Source organism: Neofelis nebulosa, chromosome 5, assembly GCF_028018385.1.
Source record: "Neofelis nebulosa isolate mNeoNeb1 chromosome 5, mNeoNeb1.pri, whole genome shotgun sequence".
Classification (NCBI taxonomy): Eukaryota; Metazoa; Chordata; class Mammalia; order Carnivora; family Felidae; genus Neofelis; species Neofelis nebulosa.
The window spans coordinates 6,786,357-6,799,769 of NC_080786.1; the positions used below are offsets into that span (position 1 = coordinate 6,786,357).

At 47.6% G+C, this 13,413-nt stretch overlaps 1 protein-coding gene across 1 annotated transcript in view; it reads right to left on the reverse strand.

The window, feature by feature from the left end:
* The window catches only part of SCN10A (sodium voltage-gated channel alpha subunit 10), a 94,569-nt gene that overhangs the window by 54,764 nt on the left and 26,392 nt on the right, over window positions 1-13,413 (reverse strand). Inside the window, exons 6-12 of the mRNA XM_058729448.1 lie at window positions 11,361-11,587; window positions 10,904-11,004; window positions 7,347-7,488; window positions 7,005-7,202; window positions 6,119-6,289; window positions 2,564-2,857; window positions 66-177 (exon numbers count right to left, since the gene is read on the reverse strand). Coding sequence (XP_058585431.1) covers window positions 66-177; window positions 2,564-2,857; window positions 6,119-6,289; window positions 7,005-7,202; window positions 7,347-7,488; window positions 10,904-11,004; window positions 11,361-11,587 — 1,245 coding nt within the window. The remainder of the gene's footprint in view (window positions 1-65; window positions 178-2,563; window positions 2,858-6,118; window positions 6,290-7,004; window positions 7,203-7,346; window positions 7,489-10,903; window positions 11,005-11,360; window positions 11,588-13,413) is intronic.

Genomic DNA, 13,413 nt, shown 5'->3' on the forward strand with positions numbered 1-13,413 from the left:
CTGTGCTGCTCAAATGCAGACTCATCACAGCACAGTTGATAGAAATTCCAGTGAGCAGTACTTACCCTCAAGGACAGAGGTCATGATGCTGACAACACTCATTGCCCTTTGGGCTCGGAAAGGTTCATTCAGGTATTCTGCTGATAAGAAAGTCTTCTTCTGTCCTGCATCAAATGCCTGCTGGGACACAAACAATCAGGATATTCCCCCCAACCTGAAGTCATCAGTGGCAAAAATGGGTCACTCAGCCTCTTATTGGCACATCTCATGTGGTTGTGAGTTGCCTGGTGAAGCTATGTTCCTCTGTAGCTGTGCTTTCCCATTTGGGAAATGGGGCTGCTTCTTGAACTTGGGGTAAGAGCTTAGGCATGAGGACCAGGACATAGAGTTGGGGGTGCAAGCAGAGTCTAGCTTTGTAGCTGACATTGTAACCTGGGCTCACCTGAGGGTCTGCTAATTCCTGCCTGAGGACAGAGTCCTTGGGCAGCAGCATGGGGATGGGGCTGCCTCAAGGGTCTCTGAGGTTTCTACTAAAGGGAAGTGACAGCTGCAGGAGCGGTGGGCCAGGAAGTCATTCCAAGGCTTCATCTGCGCTGTGCATATGGTGTTCAGACAGAATTCCTCTTCCAGGACAGGTTTTTTTTGACCTCCCTTCTGATAGGCCCCTTTCTCTCCCCAGCATATAACTCAGTTCCAGCTCCACACGGTCCTTTTCTTTCTGAGGGAATATTCATGTGTCTTGATTCTCCAGTGTTAGTTGTTTGACACAGCCCTTTTGAACCTTCCCTCTTTGGGCCCTCCCGGGGAAGTTCCACCTGGGTTCTGTGCTCTAACTCTAGTCCTACACTACCCCAGATGTGGGGAGTCTGGGGCCCAGAGAAGCTGATTCTGGCACTGCACAAACATTCAGAATCCAAATTCAGCAGGCATGAGCACATGCCATAGGTGAAGTTCATAGGTAGATAGTAAGTATTTTAATACATATAAAGAATGTTCAGAAAGTTTTCAACCATGAGGACTCAACAAGAGATGCTAGCATAGCTATTGTTATTTTCAGGCAAATGTGTATCAGTGCAGGCACTTTATGGTTCCATTTAACCCTTCAGCCATTTAGAAACCTTTTTAATGGGGGACTTGGAGGCCTGAAGAATTTAAGGGGCTTGTTACAGGTGACTCAGTTGGTAAATGGCAAACCTGTGATTGAAACCCACGTCCGTGTGACACAGAGGGCTTAAAGAGTTAATCTTACACTAGCTGAGTAACTTAACTAAAATGAATCAAAGTCAGAATATCTAGGAAGGTGATGATCTATAGAGAAATTCTTGAATGAGGTATTTTCTGGGGTGTTAAAGCAACTCCAAGAGAGGTCTGCAGGTTGGCTTTGACTTTTGGACTCTGTTGATGACTCTTTGTTGGCTCTTGGAGACCCACTCTCTGCCTTCTCTACCCCACCCTGTGCCTGGGGAAGGTGGTCTGTACTCTCTCGTTCTGGTCAGGCTTGGCCGATGGGAGGCACAGACAGAAGATCAGAGTCTGGAAGGAGAGGGACTATCACCTGGCTTCTTCCCTGCAGTGCTGTGACTGACCTCCCCCCCTGGATCACAAGTTCTGTGGGACCACCCAGCTCTTGCTGGGTTCTGGTTCTGGTCCTTCCCCTCACCACTTCAGCCTACGCATATAACAGCTTCCCACCCATTGCTCATCTCTAAGTGCCTCACTGTCCCTTCTCAGTTCAAAGCCCAGTGCATACCTCTCCCCCAGGTGCCCGCTGGAGTGGTATCTGTTTCTTGCTGGGATCACATGGCATCCAATCAGAGATGGAGCTAAGGTAACCCTGTAGGACTTATCCAAGTCAGGAGAGCCATATCCTGGTTAGTCTACAAGTCTGTTTGAGAACTGCTCTGGGTCCCTGGCTAGCCAGAGAGGGCAAATGAAAAACACTGGAAGCATCATTACTGAAACTAAAGGGAGAGCTCAAATTAAATCACAGCTCGCAATCCAATGAGGAGTCCCTGGTTTTCCATTGCACTCTGCGATTATTCTATGAAGAGTCCTCACCGGTTAGTCAGTGTTGCCTAATTTGTACATTTTGGCAAGTTATTGCTTCTCTGAGTAAAGCAAGGGATACTTTGCTTCTGCTAATATCTATCCAGGGCACCTCCCAGGATTTCTCTGGGTCCCATGGGCCAAACCCAGCATAGTTTGCACAGAGCTACAAGCAGAAAGAGAAGAACCTTCCCTTTTTCCCATACTCATCCAGGAACCAGGCAGGCCTGTCTCTAAAGCAGTAATAGTGAGTGGAGACAGAGGAACACAGAAAAAAATAAAAGGATCAGCTGGAAAATAATTTGTATTATTGTACTGCAGAGGAAACCAGAAAACCGGTTTGACCTCAGGTAAATCCAGTATCTCTGACTCTCACCTGCCCTGTCTGTAAAATGGGGATAGAGGGGAAATGTTGGACACAATGTTGTCTAAAGGAGCCTTCCATGGGTGGCACTCAGTGTTTGTTGGCCCTTACCTGGAGGGCAGCTCAAGAGATCTGGAGCATTGACGAACTTACCGAGACTTCCATGCCTCCAGGAGCAAGCTCACCAGTGGGCAATGTAGAATGTCCGTCTTCTCCAAGTCCTGAGCCAGGGTTGGAGGGCTGAGGCAGCGGACTCCTAGGGAGGGGGCCTTGCTGGCCGGCACCCCCACCCAGCAGCAGGGAGCCCCGACGGCTGTCACGGTCTCCAGGAAAGACTCCATCATCTGTGGCCCCATCAGGGAATGAGGCGTCCAGGCAAGGGGCCCGGAAATGGAACACACTGCCGTGGCTAGCCCGGCGCCTCCCAGAAGTGAGACCTAGGAAAGACTGGGCATTGCCCCAAAGGACCAGGAAAAAAGGCAGACTGGAAGCTCATCCTGCAGGCATATCTAGAGCTCAACACTTCCTCCACCCATTCCTATTTCCCTGCCCTTATTCTCATGCCTTTATTCCAGAAAAAAATTTAAGACATAGATCCAAGGGGTATTCTAGGTAAACATGGGAAGAGAACAGGGGAAAAGAATATTTTTGACATGGCCTGGGAAAAAGCCAAGAGTGATTACAGAGTGCTTAAGATCAGCAAGTAGGTCACGATGGCCAAGGATGTCAGAAGACAATCTTGTCACCCAGATGAGTCAGCTATTTACAGCCTTAGCCCATAGGACTGGACAAAACTGTCTTAAATTCCCCGCTCCACAAGTAAAGCTGTGACCTGAGGAGACTATTATGCACACCAGTATTGGAACAAGCTCGGTAAATGGTTTGTTGAATGAACAAGTGCACTTTATTGTCTGAAAATTAGGTTCTGCAATTCATTAGATCCAGCCTATACAAATGTGAGAGTTTGTGTGGTGCAGGAGGAGACAAGAGCTTTGTAATGTAATGAGCTTCCAGGATCCCTTGAGGCAAACTTTGAATAGTCAACAATGGGGAGATTGAAGGGAGAGTTGCAGCCTAATTTCCTGGAAGAATAATGCCATGCCTCCAGATCAATAAACATTTCCCATCAAAATCTTCCACTGAGGGAATGGTGAGGCTTACAGTTGCCAGAGAAAAGGAGCTAATTCACAGGCCTAGAGCCCCTGGAGGGTGAGTATGCTGGGTTGGCCAGTGCCCATGACCACTGTGGGAGCCTGACCATAACAAGTTATCAGTTCTATTCTAAGCCATATGAACTATTTCTAGACATCTACACGCTGAGTTGCTACCAAACTTTGTCATACTGCTGAATGTCCCCCCTTCCTTAATTCCTCTTATTTACTAAACTACTAAAGTTGGGACATTTTGTCAATTAGAGTCCTCCTTACTTATCCCCCTATCCCACAGAACTGAAGTTTCCTTTTTGGATTATTTGGAGCCCGACACTGTTCAGCAACTATCATTGCAATCCTGGTATCATAAACAGAGCATTCTTTGCCTAGAATATATGTCCAAGGATCATGAAACTCATAAAACCCCACGAATCCTTCCCACTTTTGAAGTAAAGGAGTAAAATTAGCAAATTCTTATTAAAAATGGGATGGCTGAGTTATTTGCAGGTGGGCAGTAAGCAAACAAATGAAACAAACTAAGAAGAAAATTTTGGTCCCATGTTTGACAGGTGGTGCTTCCCTGGCCACCAATTAATATTTCAGAATTAACCTGTTTGACCAATGGTGGCCAATGACTTCTGAATCTAAGTACTAGACTCGTCTTAAAACACATCATCCAAGCAGGCCAACTTGTGTCCTGGGGGTTCCCTGAAACCTCTGCTGTGTCTCTTGTTGTTTGCTACCCCTAACCTCTCACCCACTGCTGCTGTTTGGAAAATGACTTTATATAAACACTGCTGATGGTCTGTTTACCACAGGAACGCACCTGGGAAAAGAGGAAAGGGATGCCCTCTTGAATGAATTTCAATCCTTTAGTTAGCATTAAAGAGGTACCCAAAGGGTGCTTCCCTGCTTTGGCACATATACGTTCTATTTTAGGCCTGGAAAATACTCCTCCCCCCCTCCCCTGCAGTCCTCAGTTATTAGAGGAACCCCTACTCACTATTTACTATTCATCTCAATGATCTCCTCCTCCGTGAAGTCTTTCTTGATACACCTCCACTCCCATAAGCGTGGATGCTTCCTCTTCTATTCCCAAAACACCATGTATGTTTCCCTAATATAGTATATAGCACACAGTTGTTTACATATCTGCCTCCTCCAAATGGAAGTCCTTGGGAAATGGACCATCAATCATCTCTAGGTGCACATCATGCACCTAGTATTGTTGAATTAACAAGACACAGTTCCTCTTTTGCCCATTTGAAGGTAAACCTAGCTGGAGAGATGAGCACACATGTCCATCTGGTGTGTTTGTGTCCAATTATTGGACAGCCGGGTGCTAATTTATGTGAGGCTGACTGTATGAGGGGAGTTAAAGCCCGATTCGCAGTATCATCGACATTTCCATGGAGGCTATGATTCAGTCTGTCCTGTGATTGTCAGAGCCCTAGTGAAATCCCCTTTGAAATGTCTTCTGAATTGTACCCCGTGCATGCCAGGTGCTGCTCAAAACAGGCAGAACAAGGAAGGGAAGGGCACAGAATCTGATGAATGAGGAAGTGTGGGTATCACTGAGGCCAGTGTGCATGTGAGTATATCTGTGTACATATATGCACACATAAGTCTGGGGATTATAGAGACAGTATTATAAGAAGTAGAATGTCCTTCAGATGAGCATATGAAAAGAGACTGAGAGGGAACTGAGGGACAGGAGGCCTGACAAATAGCCAGTTGATCCCCTCTTCCATACTATTAGTGTGGGAACTGCTCTTTCACAAAGGGATTATGATCTCTTAGGCCTCTGGAAAGGACGTGTTTGCCATACACAGGCCTTCCAAGGGAGAGAGAGGTGATGGGAGGAAACTTGGTGAGGCTAGGGAATCTTGGACTGGGATGCAGAAGATTTGGGTGGTGGACAGAATTGTTACAGGGTCTAGTGAGGTTCTGAAGTTATTCCGAGGCTGGACTGTATCACAGAGATGGGGGCTGTAATCTTCTTTGCCTGCAACAGGTGAGAGTCTGGGTTGTGGGGGCTGAGGCAAAAAGTCAGAAAGAAGCTTGTAAATGATTTCAGCACCACAAACAGAATTGCAGATCAGAGTGTTAGAAGGAAGCTAACGCTTTCTGTCCACAGGTCCATGGACACCTCAAGGTCAGCATGTCCAATATGGGCTCACCACTTTCCCTACAAACCTGGTTTCTTCCTCCGGTGCTCCTCCCTTAGAATCACCACCCATCTGATTGCCCAATTCTGAAAACTGGGAGTCATTTTGGACTCCTCTCTCCTTTTTCCACATTCCACAGTCCCAGTCTCATTGTCCCCTGCCCCCAGGAAAAGTCAGAATCCATCCCTTTTCCGTATCCATGATGCCCCTCTCTTAGTTTAGGCCACCATGTGGTGGGGGGGTCGATGTGCTGTCTGGATTACTAAAACATCCTCCCAATCTTGAGTCTCCTGCTGTCTGCCTGCTACAAACCTCTTCCCAATCCAACCTATTGTCCGTGGCGGCTGCAAAGGCGGGTAATCTTTAGAACACGAACTTGAGCTCCTTACCATCCTGCGTTGGTTGTAAGGATCAGATTGGGGTGATTTGCTGTCATCTGTGGAGCCCTCTGACACCCTCGGCTTCATCCTGGGCATTCTCTCACTGGCAGTTTTGGAGGCTAAAGGTGATCCATTGTGGGAATGGAGAGAAGCTGTGTCAATCCCCAGGGCTGCCAGCACCTGAAGAGAGAGAACAGCAGCTGCAGCCAACAGTATGTGCTGGAGCTTTGCATAAATGTGCCCCTCAGACGTGGGATGCCACAGAGGTGAGGGCATCTAGAACAAAGAGGGTCAGGATTAGGACCTGGGTGGTGGTGGGATTGAGGCATGGCAGGAAGGGCCACCTCTGGGTCATCTCTTTCATTTGCACCGTGTCATGTGTCCTGCTGATTTCCTGCCCAAATCCCTTTTACCAGGTCAGTCCACTCATCTTCAGCAGCTTGAGAGTTAGCTGTTAATGGATCACAGCCACAGCATCCTGCAGAATATTTCCTTTCGTTGTACATTTGGCCGGGGGCGGGCATAGGGGTGTAAAACGCCAGCCCCCTTGTCTCAAGAAAGGCTAACGTTGTGGTACTAGTCATGCCCCAGAACTCTGCATGGGATCAGGCTGAAGGTAGTCTCTAGCTGAGGCCACTTTCTAGTTTAATTCACCTCCTGTCCTGCTTCCTTCTTTCTCCTTTTCCTGACGGCACCCCTCAATAAATCACTGGCACAAGATCTTGATTCAGGTTCCCTTTTTGAGAAAACCTGACCTAAGATGGTGCTTGAGGTACAATAAATCGTTCTTACAGTTCCGTAGCATGACAGCCTTAATGTAAGTGGCTTCTCCAGACCTCTCCCCAAGAACGTTCACCCTGCAGCAGATTTCACAAAGTGTCCACCCCTCACAGACCTCCTGCTCCTTCCGGAGCATCTCGAGGGCCTCCTGGAACTTTTTCTCCTTGGCTTCAATTTCATCAATGGTGGCCTGGTTCTGCTCCTCATATGCCATGGTGACCACAGCCAAGATCAAGTTGACCAGGTAGAAAGACCCCAGAAAGATGACCAGCACGAAAAAGACCATATACATTTTCCCAGAAGCCCTCAGCGTCTGCAGATTCAAGAGAAGGAAGAGAGATCTGTATCCAGAGTACGTGGGCCCCTGACATTGCCAGACTCTTCCAAGAAAAATGTAGGCATGCATCTGACTCCCCGGCCTCCAACCAAGTCCATAGGGGGGCATGCAGCTCAATACCTGCTGGTAGAGGCGTTCCCAGGAATCCTGTGTCATGAGGCGGAACAGTGACAGGAAAGCCCAAGCAAAGGAGTCGAAGCTGGTGTAGTTAAAATCTGGGTTGTCAGATGTTTTAAGACAGAAATAACCTTCAGGGCAATGGCTGCAGCAAGAATAGAGAAGGTCATCAATTGCACAGCCCCTCTGCTTACTGGGGGCAAGGCAGCCCTGGGCTGTAGGAAGACCATAGGCGTTGAAGTCAAAGATTGGAACTCAACACCTGGCCTCCCTCTGATTAGTCGGATGACCTTGATCTCCTTAAGGCTCAGTTTCTCTTGCATATTTAAATGGGGATGGTAATACTTTCACTTCAGAGTTTCATGCAGAGGGGTACGGCCAGGGAAGGCCAGCTGACTGCCTCGACATGATCCCATAAGGTGGCTAACTCCCTGCAAGTTCATACCAGGGGAGGGAGAGTCAGTACAATAATGCAGACTTAAGACCTGAGCGTCTGGCATCACCAGCCAACCTGTCCGTCAAAGGACTCACACTGGGGAGTCAAGCTCACTCCCCAATTATATGTAATAATGAAAACGATACTTTCCACTTACTGAGCACTTACTATGTGCCCCTCTCTCTCCTAAGTGCATAACAAATGCTATAATTTAATTACCTTAACAATCCTTTCTTACAGATGTGGAAGCTGAGGTTCAGAAAAAGGAAGTCAGCTGCCTGAAACCATACAGATGCCAGTATATTTATTTAAGAGGAGGAGTATATCTGTCAAGTAGCCTATGAAGACTGACTGATGAAGAAAGGCCAACTTGAAGATAACCACGTGCGTACTGAGGGGGGCAGTGATGGATTGACTCTTACTCTCTCACGATAAGGGAGTAAGTTGATGTAAAGAAGTCTGTCTAAGCTCAAGGCATGTGATGTGTTCTCACCCGCCCCAGTGGGATGACTCTGCTGAGAAAACAGTAATTCCTTGTTTGGAGTTTGGGATTCTATGGCTCCAGCATGCCTCCACCAACACCAGTCTCAGGGGCTGTCCTTATCCCAGACATCCATGCAAACACATAATCCTGGGACCCATACAGTTGATTAGGGTCCCAGCAACTTGACTATGATTAATCCCAACTCTATCTTCAATCTCGGTTGGAGATTTGCGAGTTCCTGGACTCTATAGGCCCACGTTTAAAGACAGATAGTCTTTTGTTTTGCCCTCTGAGGAGCTAATCGACCTGTTACCTGTAGGTCTGCTTGTTAACTCCGAGGGTAGCCATATGTCTACGTCTTCCATTAAACCCCACTACAGCTGTTACACATCAACAACGAATTGCTCTGAGAATTGAGTGAGCCCACAGTACAAAGGTTCTCTCATGGTGCCTTCAGCATCGTAAGTATTGTATGTAAAATGAAGATGAAAATTCCTGGTATTTTTAACCTGCACTGACCAAAAGAATGGACTGGAAGAACATATTTGAAAGAATCCTGGAAATCATGAAGTGTTTCCTAGTACTTGGTCTCCATTTTGAGAACAGTGCCACTGGTCAGTGCGGGCCTTTGCTCGGGGCTCTGGCTTCTCTGTGGCCCAGCACAGGACATAGGTTCTGTCTTCACAGGATGCTGTTCAAGTCTCACTCCACCCATCATCCTGAACGGGCCTCTCTTGCCTTTCCAACCCTATCCACCCCTTTATCTCCTGGCCAGGACCTGCCCAGCAGGATGTCTGGCCTTTTTTGGAGCTGCGTTGGGGGGCTACGGATGAACCCCATAACTTTACCACAGTAGGTTGGGCTACTCTGGAGCCATCGCCATGAGAAATGCCATTATCCAGACAAGAAAAGGAATTGAGGGGGCCTTCAGTTTAGATTTAAGCCAAAGGCAAATGATATCAGAACAACCCCATCCCTGAGCCAAAGAACCAAATGCCAAGTGCATTTGTGAAGAAAGAGGCCAAGGAGCTGATGTTGATCAAATTCTCCACCTCCATCCTTCAGCTCTGAGATTGTTTTTCTAGTGAGTAGATCAAGGCAAAGCTCTATATAGGTCTCCCTCAGCTCCACATGGGCAATATGGAGTTGTTAGCCCTTCAGGGAGTGGGGTCATTTGGGCTCAGGGCTTCGGATCCCCAGCTGTGGAGATGGGAAAGATGAGCCTTGCTGATCTGTGGCCTGAACTCTTTCTGCTCATGCCCGCTCCTGAGTGGTCAAAGCATCAGGCAAGCTTGAGGGGACCCCGAGCCCCTTGCTTTGTCTCACATTCTGTTCTGCCACCTGGAATGGCCTTCATCCAAACCATCTCTTGTTCAACCAAACTGGAGACACCCTGCCTGCCCTTCAATGCTCACCTCGACCACACCTCTAGGAAATCTTCCCTGGCCTCCTGCCCTACCTCCCGCCATCACCTCACTGTGTTTCCCCGGCCCATGGAGTCTCTAGCACAGTACTGCTTCTTCACAGGGTAGCATCCTTATGTATATGCATCAGAGCTCACAAACTGGCAGCTTGCAGGCTGAATTTGGCTTGCAGAAATATTTTGTTTGGCCCACAATATGTAGACATTTTTTGGAATTGGTAGCCAATGTTTGTAGTTGGGAGATTTCACATAAAAATCTAAATTCCTTATCTCTCTTTTAAGAGTGAGAAGAGCTGGAAGCAATGGACCAACATTTCCACGTGGCAACCCAAAGCCGGACTGGGTGGTGGCTGGCCCTTTTGGATGGGGCACAAACTGAAATCGCTCGGTTCCTACCCAGCCTAATCCTCTCATTTGTTGTCATGTATCTGGCCTCTGTAAGAATTTGAAATGGCTAAGTGTCATACACAGGTTTCTTCCTCTGTCATGTGTGGATAATGAAACCCATGTGATGGAGTTGTGATGATTAAACGTAAAACATTTGACACAAAACATATTTAATGAGTATTAGTTTCTTCCTGGGATAGATTACCAAAATGGCCACGACGATTTCCCTGCCTGTATCTTTGCAATAGGATGCTGCAGCTCCTCTGATCAAGAAGTACAGTTTATCTCCCCAGCGCTTGGATTTGCACTGGTCAGTGACTTGCTTTGGCCAACAGAATGCAGTAGAAGTGACACTGTGCCTCTTCTAAACCTAGGTCCCAAGAAACCTTGCATACTTCCCCTCTTTCTCTTGGCACTCTGCCTCTGCCATGAGAATAAGACCATGCTGGGGTATAAGACCACATGGAACAGAGAAGCCACCCCAGCTGAGACCAGCTAGATTTGCTGGCCCCCTGCTAATCTGTCCATTGTTTGTGGATGTATGATTAAACTCAGTCAATGCCAAAACACCAGGCTGATCTCAGCTCAACATGCTGATGTGCAGAATCCTGAGCTGGTGTTTTAAGCCACAGAAATCTTGGGGCTATTTGTTACATGGCAAAAGCTAACTCATACACTCCCTCCCCCTGAGCATGGGATGACAAAAGCCATGACTTATTCATTTCTACACCTTCCTTGGGATCTGAAGACCAGTCCCTATCTAGAAAATGATGATGATAAGGAGAAAGGACTGCTGGGCATTGGTGCTTTGTCATGGGTTGGGCACTCACCCTGCATCAGATCCATTGCCACACAGTAAGGGATCTGAAGTGCCTGGCTTATTGTAGTAGAAATCTGCAGAAGAAAGGAAGAAATGAAAGCCTTGCATATGCTTCTGGACCCTCTAGCTCAAGCCTTGTGTGGTAAAGGCAACACTTCTCAAATCTTCTGCCTGAGCAAGATGCATTCCCTTGGCTACGTGCTTTCAGTGGGCACACTGGGACATTCGGAAGGAGAAAAGTCCCATCTTGGAAGAGAAAAGCAGAGCAGTGACTTCAGTCTGAGCCTCCCCCAGCAGAATGACTTGTGCCCAGGTTCATAGCTCATTTCCTTGTAAATAGGACAGGGGCAACAGAAAATGGGGACCCCAAAGTAAAATATAGCTCAAGAGAACCATTTAAGCAGGAAAGAGGAGTCAAAAATATATTTCTATGTAGGTATGCAGGGGCTTCACTCCCCCTTGCCAACCAGACCTTCATCCTCTTGGCAGAAGTTCCACTCGTGTTTTCCATAAGAGGAGTAATTGCCTGTCTCATTGAGAGCGGTACAATTCTTGACACATTTGTTCTTGAGGTTGCCCTTGAAGAGCTGCAGGCCCACCAAGGCAAAGACACTCAAGCAGAAGACAGTGAGGATGGTCACATCCGCCAGTTTCTTCACCGAGTGGATCAGGGCTCCCACAATGACCTTCAGCCCTGTGGGAAGATGATAGCAACACTTCCACGTGGATGACGTACCACACACACAGAACACTGGCATGTCTGCGTTTTAACCATCCTGTCCTTTCACCATGTATAAGTGTGAGGTACTTTACAAACCCTGGGGGCAGTTCCAAGCCCGGCTCCTCATCTAAGCCTCGCAATAGCCCTGAGACAGAGGCAGAGATTATTGTCCCATTGTAAAGATGAGACAACTGAGACCCAAGTGATATATTTCTTATTATTATAAGGCTAATATAATACACTTCTGACAGTAGATATTCAATTTTAAAAATAATTGTTGAATACCTGCTATGTTTCAGGCACTAAACTAGACATGACGCTTCTAATTTGACTCTAATAATTTGACATCTGTTTTTCTATACTCACTTCAATTCTGGGAGGCAGCTTGAGGCTGGGGACACACGGATCTTTGTGTGTGTGTTGAGAGAGAGAGATGGCAGAGACAGAGAGAGAGAGAGAGAGAGAGAGAGAGAGAGAGAGAGAGAGAAACCTAATCAGAAGGAGCTGCCTCAGGGACAAGCACAGCTGGCAGTAAAGTTTAAGGAGGGAGGATTTGTGGCCATGGCAAATGAAATCAGCTTCTTTGAGAGAGTAGCTTCACAGGTAGCAGAAAGAACTCTGAGGAGGGACGAAGTCTGGGACTGATCCTTGTCTTGTCATTTTGGTTAACAAATAACCCATTGAGCACTACCTGTGTTGGCCCCTGGGGTAGGAGCTGAGCAGGGGCTAAGGCACTGGCATGTGGTGGGGTTGTCTGACAACTGAGGGGAAGTGCCATAGCATTATCAAGCAGGTGGGCACACACAGAGGCAACCCCTAACTGAAGCCTGGGGTGGGGATGGGATGGGATGGTGTGGAGTGTGGGGAAGTTGAGGGAGACTAGAGAGTTTCCTTGAGAAAGTCAAATCTTGGCAGAGCCCTGAGGAAGGAATATTAGTTGAGTGAAGACGGGAAGGGCTCTCTTGGTAGAGGAGCAGCATGGCCAAGAGCTGGGAGATGAGCAAAGGCAGGGAGCATTTATGGAACCACAGGTGGATTCTAGAACATGATGCAAGGTGGATACAGGAGAGAGGTGAGACAGGAGACGGAGTGTGGACAGGACAGGTCTTGTAAACAACACTCAGGGTTTTCCTGGCTAAGACTAGGTGAGAGAGACACTAAGTGGCAGCACTAAGTGAGGAAGCTTATCCAGCAGAAGTTGGCAAAGACTTTCCGATCCTTCCCTGCAGAGTCGGACAGAGAATGGTAGAAAGGACTTCACCCATAGTTTGAGCGTTTCTGTTTTCCAGATAAGAGCATGGATTCTCAGGGGTGAGGGAAGGGAGACAATCCAACAGGCCACAAGGTGGAAGCTGTCTTAAGCTTTGCCTGGTCTCTGGACTCACTATCCTTTCTACCAACTCAGCAGATGATGAGGCACATCCCTGAGATACTGGTGACAACAGAGGTTTGAAGGCCAAATGAGACGAGCGTTGTGAACTACTTTTGTTTCTGAATTCTCTGTGATCAAGAATTGCCCAATCCTTTTCTCTCTGTGGGCCCAAAGACAGGCCTGTCGCTCAAGCTTTCAGGTATACGGAAATGGCAAACACACCCACTAGAGCCTAGGACTGCCTGCTCCCTTCCTCCCTATTTCCAAGTTTACACCTTTGGTCTAGGATGTAAATGAGGACCTCCAACTGGAGGCTTGTCTGAAGCCCACAACAGGAACACAAAATGAGGACATGACCTTGTCATTTGTCGATGGTGAGTCCGTGAGGTACTGTGCACAGAGCATTGGCCTAGGAATCGGGACATCA